General features: G+C 36.6%; 1 protein-coding gene across 2 annotated transcripts in view; it reads left to right on the plus strand.

Moving 5' to 3' along the window:
• Positions 1 to 10,908, plus strand: part of LOC122809311 (guanylate-binding protein 1-like) — a 428,120-nt gene extending 417,212 nt beyond the window's left edge. For both annotated transcript variants that reach the window (XM_044080708.1, XM_044080707.1), the window contains exon 11: positions 9,844 to 10,908. In XM_044080708.1, the coding sequence (XP_043936643.1) occupies positions 9,844 to 10,062 (219 nt within the window). In that variant the 3' untranslated portion in view covers positions 10,063 to 10,908. The remainder of the gene's footprint in view (positions 1 to 9,843) is intronic.
• Positions 10,909 to 11,586: the final 678 nt, after the last annotated feature.

Here is an 11,586-nt window from a genome sequence, read left to right on the forward strand (position 1 = left end):
GAGATCAAGAGGATCTGCTGAGAGAGCTGGACAGAATATTGAGTGGTACATAAAGATAGTGAAGGAGAAGAAGTAAGAAAAGATTGTGATTCAAGAACTGATATTAAAATATGAAATGATTTGCTGATAAGTAAAAAATGATAATCACTAAAGATATGAGAAGGAAGGACAGATGGTGGGGTGTGAGAAAGGAGTGCCAACAAATCATTATCATAGAAGATGAAAGACAAAAGGTAAGAACTCTCCTTAAGAGAACTGAACAGTGAGGAAAACAAACTAGTTAGGTAGTTGTAGGGGATAATGGCAGTGTTTTATGAAGAACTGTAAAGGGCAGGAGGATGAGGATAGCTGGAATTGGGGATGGAGATATAAAGGAAAATGCACAGAGAAGAAGGAAGGAAATGGTTTGACGGAGAACTAGGAAAATAGGAAATGGAGGAAGTGAACCATAAGTTAATAAGTAGGAAAACAATGCCATGGATGGTTTATCTGATGAATTTTACAATGTGAGAAAAGGAGGCAGTAGAATTATTGCCAAACCCTATCAAAAGGGTTGTTGGGGGGACTTTGAAGCTATGGGAAAGGTGAGAGTAAGAATAAGAATGTTTTTGAAGGGTAAGTGGAGTAAGCTGGACCTAGAAAAAGCAAATACCTATTTCCCTGGAGACTAAGGTGCCATACTAATGAACAGACAACAGGTTGTTCTCTTAAAAGATAATAGGAAGGGGAAAAGTGGGTCCCAGTCAACACCTGGTGGAATCTCATTGTAGTATATTAAATGAGGTGGAAAAGTGGTGATACACAGGGGTTGGAATGGTACTTTATCATATAAAGGAGGTCTTTGCTTTATTAGGGTGAGAATTCCTGAGTAACCTTATAGGAGAGCTGGGTGTAGTGGAGCATTTCAAAGGGTGATTAGAATATATTTGTTGCTATATGATGTAGGTGTTGTCCGGGGAATTTACAGTAAAGGATAGGAGCGAGGCAAGGGTGCTGACTGTCACCATGTATCTTATAATTGGTTAGAAAAGTATTGACAAGGAAAGTTAAGTTAGGTGTTGATTGTATGACGGTATGGAAGGAAAAGAAGCAATATTTTAACTTGCTTGTAGATAAATATGTTTTGTTATCAAAAGATATTGGAAGGGTTATTGGGGTCAATGAAGCGTTCGAAGGATTCAAAGAAGTAAAAGACCTCAATGGTAATGTGGAGCAAAATGTCATGGTAATGTTTGAGAAAGAGTAAAGGCAGCATGTGAGGGGAAAATAAATGTTACTGAGTAAAAAATATTGGGAATGAAATATTTGGAATAAGAATGGAGCCAGTGGAAATGGATTTTGAGATGCTACTTGGGCGATGAAGAGGTAAAATAGTTGCACTGTAGGACTTTGATTAAAATGATAGCTGGATGTTGGGTGTGCTGGATATTAAATGTTATGCAATAGGAATTGATATGGTCCATATTCTCAGTTCAAAGAAGACTGGCAGACTAGAGTGGCTAACTTGGTTGTGAAGGGAGAATAAATAAGCTGGAAATGTGAAACGTATTGATGTGAGGTGAAAGTGAAGATGAATTAAGTGTAGTGAGGGGAAGAACAGATGAGGAAACAAGAATGGTTGGGGATACAAGTGACAGACAATGAGGCAAAATGGATAGCAAAGACTGAGGATTCTGTGCATAGAATGTAATGATATGGAGTAAGTAATGGATTAGTAAATATATCTTAAGAGGGATTTGAAGATTCAAAGAAAGGTGGTGGAAGGAGTACCTCAGGCCGGGAGAAGAAGATTGGTGTGGACATGCAGATTGTGGAAGCAGCAAGTAAGAAGAATAAGTAAGCAAAGACTACAGAGGTGTCTCTGAGAAGGTAAAGTTGAAAATTAAGGATTTGGGGAATGCAATACTGTTTTATTTATCTTTGTTTAGTTAGTTGGTTAGATATTAGCCGTGGTTTGTATTTAATAATTTATTTATTTATTTCTATTTGTTTTCCAGAGTAGAGCAATGGTAGAGCATTGATCTTCATGGACCTTTTTCAGACTCATCCCAAAGCGGTGTCTAGTTAAGTGACTTGCTTAGCGGAAAGGGAATACTTTTTTTATTTTGTTTGTTTAGTTTTATCTGTGTTTTGTAACTACAGTGATACCATTTGCCTTTAATGCCTTGGAACTAAAACTCATTTAAATACATTAAAAAAACTAGTCATGGATGCATTACAGTAGAATGAGAACTATGCAGTATGCAGAAGTATCATGACTGACTGCATCACTATACATATTGCCAGTTAATATAGTTTGTGTGATTCTTGTATTATATGCCAGTAATTATGGTGAGCTTACAATCTCCATTTCTTTAAGGAATGCAGGAGAAAAGAGAAGATGAACTATATACTAGGGACTACTAATGTTCAGGTCATACTACAGCTGCAGGTTCAACCTAAAGTTAAGTCTTTATGAGGGCTTCAGTAAATTCAGATTTGGCTGATAACAGGCAAATGGTTGTGGACAAGTAATTCCACAATTTGGAGAGAGCCTGATAATAGGCAAATTGTTGAAATCAAATTATTCTGTAACTTGGAGAAAGCTTCACTGAAACAAAAAGAATCTCCAAGCCAATTAGAAATTTATATAGGGTTAGGAATGTTACTGAAATAAACGTGATGGAAGAAATGAGGGGACTTAGAAAAGGTGTGCAACAAAAGCAAAATAAATAAGTCGAGGAATGGAAAGTGTAGAAACTTGAGGAAATATATGTTCTCATCCTGTGTTCAAAAAAGAATTTATTTTATCATTGACACTAATGTGGCTACTTCCAATGTAGATAAAAAGGGCTTATTCTTGCATGGAGTACTGCGTATTGTACTGGGAGTGTGTGAAGGAATGGGTAGTATGATAGAGTGACAGGAGAATGGGAACTGATGTTTGAAAGAAAAGGGGAAGGATAGAAATGAGTGGTATTTCCAGCTAGAGATGGAGATGGAGGGTGGAAAGAAGAGATAAAAGAGGGATTCAGGATTGTGAGTAATTAGGTTGAAAGCCTAACTGCAAAATGGATAGGAAAATAGGAGGAGGCTTGATGGAAGATTTGAAAATATGAAATCATGAAAAGTGTGATAAAGGATAGCAAAATTTAGAGCAATTTGAAGAAAATGTCAAAGAAATGGGTTAAGTTGATTAACTGTTATGAGAACAATTGAGCTGGAGGAAGAAAAAATGAAGTAAATGCTTATTGAGGAAAAATCAGCCCACTGCATGTATAAATAGTTATAATCTATACTTGCATCCTGAATGTGTGCTTTATTAGTTAGAATTAATACTATAATGTGCTGTTGAAAGAATTGTATAAATGCTGACTTACTACCATTCATCAGATACATTCACATTGTAAGTTTGACTTCACTGATACTGCATAATGGCTGCATGGCAAACAGGGACATAATGAGGTGTGTTTTTTGAGAAAATGGAGCCAAGCATAGAAAAGGCTTTCCTACTAGAACAGAGCATTTCTGGAGAACAACTAAAGCAAGGAAAGAGAGAGATACGATAGTTGAAGACCTAAAAGTTCTAGGAAGGTGCAGTAAGGCTAAAATGGCATTTACAGATGGAAGTGTTTTGGCTTAATAACTTGAATAATAGTGTGCTCATGAAGACACAACTGTCTAAGATGGATATCCATCCTAGTCTGTATAACAAACAGCAGTGTTGCTTGCAGTGTGAAGATCTGTGGGCAATCTTGTCAAATATAGTTTTAAACAGAGGTTGGACATATGCAGTAGTGCCACTAAAAACTTGTTTGGCAATGGCTGGTGTCCTGTTTCTGAAAAAAAAAAAAAACTGTAACTAAGCATTGCAGGGTATGTTATGTTATGTTAGCTTAAACTTAAGTTTAGTTTGTTAGCATTGTCCTATTGCTTTGAAAAGTCATGTTCATTAATCAATAGTTTGCTGGGAATAATCATGCATGAAGTAAGCAGTTCTTTTTTATTTATGTATTGCTTGACTTGTGAGCAAACTTAATAAAACACACATTTCTTCTCATAACAGAATTCAAATTGAACTATTCTCTTTAATGGACTGCAGGCAGTTTGTACTCTAACTTCCAGTGGTTACATTCTGTGCCTTCTTCACAGTTCAAATAAAAACGAAGTTGTACTGAAGAAGCATAAATGGCAAAATAATCAGCACAAATTCAAATATAGAGTTTTAGCATTGATTAGAGTCTAGGCCTTAAACTGGGTTTTATAAACCACAGTAAGCCTTGTAAATATTAACTAGTAATGTTTTGTAAGCAACATACAATGTCTCAGAAACAATGTAAGCTACTCATATACTGCCTGCAGTATAACGTGCAGGAGCTTGCATATGAAGGTAAACAGTTTTGCATTGCTTGGTGTTTGACATTTTTAGAGAAATATGAACATAACGGGTGTTAAGTAAATTATACATTAACATTTAAAATGCCTAAACATTGCCGTGCAACACACACACACACACACACACACACACACACACTACACTTGATCTTTATCTGTACTAGATGGAAGTCAAGTATCAGTTTAGTTGCATTCCCTATCATGTAAGCTTCAAGATGAAAATGTTCAATAACTTGTATGTATGTTGGTATTGAAATTCTTAATGTGAATATGAAGAGGCTGTATTATACATCTGTGTCACTAGGCTGATTCTAGAGAAACATCATGCTGCACTAGGGTATATTGTATTAAAATAATATATAGGTGATCCATGGACTTTTCTAAAACTTATTATAGGACTTGATAAGACTTCTTAGAGGATTTTGTCAGTGAGTACTAGCTGTATTGTGTTATCAATTTTTCTTGCATATATTTCATACTGTTCAGTTCTTTTCTCAGGTGTCACAGTCGCCCACAATTTTTTTTCCTTGGCTTGCAAGACAGACACTTTATGATTGACTGATAACAGATTTCTATGTGTATCTAAGTAATGAGCTGTTGCAGCAGTTTTACTGACCGTCAGGCTGCTCACTAAGTTTATCAATGTCAGGGTCTTGCACTGTATCCAAATTCTTCAAAAAAATCATTCAGTTCAGCAAGAGTCAAGTGGGATAAGTTGATCCTTCTAACAGAACAAGGTGGTTTAGGATTACCTGATTTTAAGGGATATTTTAGAGGTACACAGTTAAGGCTTTTATACATCACACAATCAGAAGGGTATAATTCAAAGTGGAAAGGGAGGATACTGAAACAGGGTGTAATTCAAGAAATAAGGAAAGAGTGGGATTTTTGATGCATATCCTTAAATAGAATAGCAGTTGTACAGAATATTATATTCATAAAGTAGCAGAGAGCATACTAAGAACTAAGCCAACATGAGAAAGGAGATGCTGATGATAGGGATGACTGCATTTAGGGCTACAGAGAAAAGGTAAGAGGGGGCTGGAATTTACTGCAGTAGGCTGGCAAAGGAGCCAAGGTATTGGGAACAAATAATTAGGAAAAGGTAATAGAATGAAAGAGACCAAGAAGACATTTGGACTGCAGGCTAGAGATTGCCTTCCCTGTCAGGGATTTATATCAGAGTATAGACAAAGAGAAACAAATGGCGGAATCCTGAATGAAAGACCTGCACTGCCTGAGTTTTTAATTGAATCTAGAACAGAAGCTGCTATTTAAAAAAGGGGTAATTAGTAGGGCACATAAAATATTGCATGGAAACTGTAGGAATCAATCAGAGATCAGAAAAGATTGGGAAGAGAGATTAGATAAGCAAGTCACAAAGAAACATGAGGGCATATGTGTATGGCTCCCAAATATGCAACAAAGTCTAGAAAATGTAGAATTTTTGCCTGGAAGTGTTTACGTAGGTCCTTTTTACCCCAAGCGTATCTCTCAACCTCTTACTGCAAGAAATCTGGACAAAGCTTGACATAATGGGGGGACAAATGACCAAAAATAGGGACATATTTTAAATACTACTCTAATAGACTTAGGAAGTCATTAGAATAAAATGATTTGTGTTAACATGCATTTTCTAAAGGATATGAAGTCTGAATCTCAAATGTATATCATTATTTAGAGATTTCAGTCATGGGATCATCCTAGTGCTTTGCCAGAAAACCACAAATTTTATGAACATTTTTATGAGAAAAAGCCCAAAAATATGAGGCAAAAAGTCTGGACATTCTGCAAAAAAATCTAGACATTTGAGAGCTATGCCAAACAGTCTCCAAATAATTTTTCCTCAGGTAGATGGAAATGTTGGAGGTGTAATGGGAAGAAGGAGGTACCTGGGAACATATGTTCTGGAGTGTAATGAGTTAGCAGACTTTAAAAATTCCCCTTCAAAGCACTCTGTCAGGCATACTGGGCAAGCAAATGAGTGTAACTTTAGAAATTTACTGATTTTCTTTGAGCTGGGATACAGGATCTTTATTGACTAGACATAGTAAGATCTTGTGTCTGCCAAAAAAAAACAGTTACCAGAAAAATGGAAATCAAAGTCTAAACCAATCATATTTGAAGTAGCAAATATTGTAACAGAAATAAGACCAGGAAGTGAAGTGGGATCTTTAGAAAAGGGTAGGAGTAAGTTATATAGAAAAACTGGAAATTGCGGGAACATTACATGCATGAGGAATGAGTTTTAAGAGAACGCAGGAATTAAACAGTTTATGTAATGTTGGTTTGATTATGTTGTGTGTGTGTATATATATATATATATATATATATATATAGGATGTATAATGTTTAGAAATGTAAGCTTGTTAATATGGTTTGATTACTTTACCTCACAGTAAGATGCTGTCCGGTTCGATTCTTAGCTAGAGCATCTTCTGCATGGAGACATGCGTGAAAGGACATACCTTGGTTGAAGGTTGTGCGTCAGGCCTGGTAAGTCGGTACGTAAAAATCTACTGTCAATCATTAGCGGACCGGAGTTCTGCAGTGGCGACCACTAACCGGGAAAAGCCAAAATATACAACAACTTTAAGATAAATGTAAGTTTGCCCATGCCACAGGTAACAGTTCAATATAGGAGTTAAAAAAAATCAGTTTACTTGTAATTTTTGAGTTCCAGTAAAACCAGTCCAGTTTCCTTTTTTTTAAATTCCATAGGTATTTTATCTAGAAATATTTCCATAGATGCTCTCAAAGTTTTTAATGCAACATTTTCTTCTACTTAACTTTTCTGCACCATTCTTTGTACTGTGCCTTTAGCCTTGTGGTACAAAAAATGCATACTTCAAATCCTTTCCACAAAGTATTTGCCCATCAACTTGAGTAGTTATATTAGTACAGAATAAACTACTTAAACTACCACTTGTCAGTTTTCACTAAGATGCTTCAGATTTTTGTTAGTTTTAATAATTCTAATGGAAGGAGCTGGAAAAAATGCTGAACTTCTTGAAGCACTGGAATATCTGTCACTAATCATGTTTTTATTTGCTATAGTGGAGTCACAGTCTGAATGAAGGTGGATGTTTTTTTCAGCAGTGCATTATCAAGTAGCACTTTCTACTGTTGATTTAAAATGTTTTGTCTTTACTTCTGTATCATGAAAGTCTTCAAAGGGAAATATAACAGCTCCAATTGAAAAAGTGCTGTAATACCAAATGTTGCTTTTCATGAGTGTTTTGTATTACTTCTCCATCACCCTAAAGTACAAAGCATAATGTTGTAGCTGTAGTCAGGGACCCACTATGCCTCTAACAATGTCTTCTTATGTACAGTAGAATAATGATAGATGCTGGTTTCTGCAGTCATTAAACTGGGAACTGGATTTTTTATATGTAATTATTCTATTTTTCTGTTTTTATTTTTTATTTAGATTGGAAATGTTTAACTGTTTAATATAATTCAGTGTGTTAGAGGAAATACTTTAATGATTCTATAGATCAGCAGATGAAATGCCAGTGCTTTGTTTCTTTGTATGTAAAGACTTGCATCTTTCTTCACTTTTGTCACATTTTAAGTTACTGTGTATGTACAGTTATCAGGCAAGCATCAAATGAAGGCAAAAGAAACCAACCAGTCATCTTGTGGCTTTAAGAGCCGTAAAGGATTTAAATGGTCATATAAATTAAGAGGATTTCTCACTGATGGTGTAACCATTATTTACTTATAGGAAAGTAGAGTCCATGAGGAGTAACATTGTTTCCATTTTTATTGCTAAAGGTATGGCATCTAGGGCCAAGAAGTCATTGTTCCACTGTATTCAACAGTCATTAGATCTATCATTGAGTGCAGTGCCCCCTTTATGTACCTGACTGGGCACATCCAACAATTAGAATGCCCACAGATGTTCCTCACTAAAAGAATACAGGGCAAAAGGAACGTGCTATGCAGACCACCTCAGAGTCCTATCCATGTATTCTGTCTCCTACAGGCTGTTGAGGGGACATCTATGCCTGGCAAAGAAGGCATTGTCAGACCCCACACTGATGGGCCTCCTGTATATCTGCAAAACAAAAAGCTCCAGAATTAACCATTCTAAAGACTTAAACATTGGCTGTGATATAACTAGGACTTTCTATAGACAGGTATGTAGCCCAGATTCTGTCCCTTCTCCCCATCCATGTGAAGCAGAGTTCCTCCCTAACCCAGTTCAAGTGTAATCAGGACACCTGGATGGGGAACTGGAAATTCACCCTTAGTTTAGCTTCTGTGTCTCTAATGGACACCAACAACCTGTAAATGTTTCATCTCCCAAGCCCCTGCTTACACCACATAGGCTTCCAGAATTTTTCATGGATTTGGGATGTATGGCTATACTTATTGTGGTATAGATAATGGCCATATAAGGATTTGTACAAAAAAAAGCAGAAAATCAAGATTGCTTCAAGCTTGATTAGTAGAGATGTGCATGTTACTAAGTGTGGGTCAGCATACATCTATATGTGTTAATTTAACTACTCAAATGATTCATATATTATAAGACTTATGTGATAACTCAAGAAGACTAAAATTGAGTGATAACTATAGAAATAGAAACTTGAAGCCCATACAAATTCCATAATGTATCATCATAAGGAACCTGACTGCTTTAGTAGATTGGACATTCTGAATCACAAAATGTAGACACCATAGTAGAGGTTTTCAGTAACTGTATTGTGCATCATACTGTATTGGGGTGGTTTCAGTTATTTGGACATAGAATACAGTAAAAGTGCAGAGGATATTATTGTGCATATCAAATACTGGTTTCCACAATCATTTTAAAATGATACTTCTTACATCCCCATTATGATAAATCCTAATTCAGTCTGAATAACTTTTCATTAAAAATGGCACTATGTACACCCTTAACATATGTCACTGGTTTCTAATTCTAAATGACTTATCCTGTACAAGCCAGCATTCAGCATTGCCAAATGCATGCAGAGTATTTCAGTTCTAGATATCTTAACATTATTATCAGCACTTCTTGCTCCATCACATACTTGGTGTGACTGGCCTTAACTACTTATTTTCACCTCTTGTTCATTATTTGTATCAGCTCTCCTCTGAAAATAATTTAAAGAAAAGAAATGCAGCTTTTTAATATTCAGCTTTGTCCCAGTTCCCAATCACTACTTATCCCCCAACCATTATTTGCCTCTTGCATTCACGTGAGGATAAACGTTTGTACCCAGGTGATCATCATCCTACAGAGTCAAGTATTTCTTTGTTTTCCTGCATTCCCTCTCTTAGTTGCATGCAGACATGCAGTGCACAAAATCCCAGACTCTGGAGCACTTACGCATGCTGTTCATTTGTGTAATGCCTGCTGACTACATGTACACTGACTGAATGTAACTTGCCATCAGAAGTGGACTGCAGTGATAACAGCATTCTTAGACAAAAACTTTCTTTTTTTACTTTCAGGAACAGAATGCCCTACAGGAAAAGAATTTCTTGGAAAAAGCTAATAGAATGAATGCAGAGATTGAGAATCTTCGGCAAGAAAAAGCAAAGACTGAATCACAGTCATGGGTTTCAGCAGCATTGGAAACTGTGGGAACTATTGCCACAGTTGCACTACCAGGATGGGGAAAGCTTGCTGGAGTTGCCCCATTAATACTTTCAAAATTTGTGAGAAACTGAATATTTGCACTGCCTAGTTTACATTTCCTGTTAGTATACCACATATCTCTGATATTGCTTTAGATATGCTGTCCCTTCTAAACTGTTGTAACAGGGCACTGTTTTAGAACATTTAGAAATAACAAATAATTGCGTTACTTGTTTTATGTGTTATAAGTTTCTCCAGAAAATACGAACTCAGTTTGTAAACTGCTCATTTGCAAATGACCAAGTTGTAAGTAAAAGTGGATCATTAATGATAGGATAGTTAAACAGTAGATTAATATTTTTTTCTAAATGTCAGTCTACAAGTTCTGAACTGCTATCACTCAGTAAATATTGCAGTGTGTGCAATTTAAGTCCCTGAAAACATAATATGCATATGAGGTGCACATAAAGGATCGAGTGTGGCATGTGGAAAGGGACATTTGAAAACAATACAGAATACATTAATAAACAATACAGACATAGAGTAACATTGTAGAGTGTCATTTGATTCAGAGGAAATAATTTAGTTTTAATAAGCAGTGGGAAAAGGGTTGCATATCACGGTGGATGGGAGAGAAGTACCATTATCTGACAGAAGGGGTAGCAGGAAGCAGGGCTTGTCCTAGTGCTTCTTTTTGATGGGATTAAGGACCAAGAAAGGCATAATAGTATCAACAAGAGTGCCAGGAAAAAGAATAAGTTGGCTTACCAAGGAGGGAAATATAAAGGATAAAGCCGAGATAAAGAACTAGTATATCATTGAATAGTAGGGGACGCTCCCTGAACCAAAGCTAAAACAGCAAGGTAGGATCTAAAATGGGGAGGCTGCCCATAGGGGGCAGAAAGAGAAAGAGAATCTAGAATAAATAATGCTTTGGTGCAAAAAAAATTATAAAGCTTGTAGCAAATGGTGAACCTAGTACAGTGATGGCGAACCTATGACACGCGGGCCAAAGGTGACACACCAGCACCTGAGTTACCAAAGAAACTGCTTTTGCATTCATTACTCTTGTGAAATGCATTGAATTATTTTGTGCCAGGAGCCAGTTCAACAACACTACTGCAGAGGTAAGGAGGTTATTAATCTCAAAGACTATTTCAGTATACTGTCTCGATAGAGTCTGCAATTGGCAGTGCTGACATTGTTTTCTCTTCATGGTTACACTTCTACAAAGGGCAAGTAGTCTGCATTTCTAAGCGTGTGCTGTTTTACATTCCTCTCAACCAGGGTTGCCAGACATCCCTGTTTAAGTGGGACTGTCCTGGGATCAGCAGCCCGATCCAGAGTCCCCTACTGCCGGTTAAAATCCTGGCAAAACAGCCTCCGCTTTGTTTTGCTTTTTTTACTAGCCCGTATGCCGCTATATGAGCCAATCAAAAAAATCACAAAACAGAGCTACTTCTGTTCAATGTGGAACTGCCTGAAGTTCAGCATTGAAAAGAAGAGGGTCCGCTCTGCGTTTTTTGATTGGCTCATATACCAGCATACGGGCCTATCAAAAATTGCCAAACACGGAGCTACTTGTGTTTAATGCAGAACTGGGATTATTTTTGGTA

The sequence above is a fragment of the Protopterus annectens genome, chromosome 8.part0 (assembly GCF_019279795.1).
Source record: "Protopterus annectens isolate FY-2018-M chromosome 8.part0, PAN1.0, whole genome shotgun sequence".
In the NCBI taxonomy this organism is placed as follows: domain Eukaryota; kingdom Metazoa; phylum Chordata; order Ceratodontiformes; family Protopteridae; genus Protopterus; species Protopterus annectens.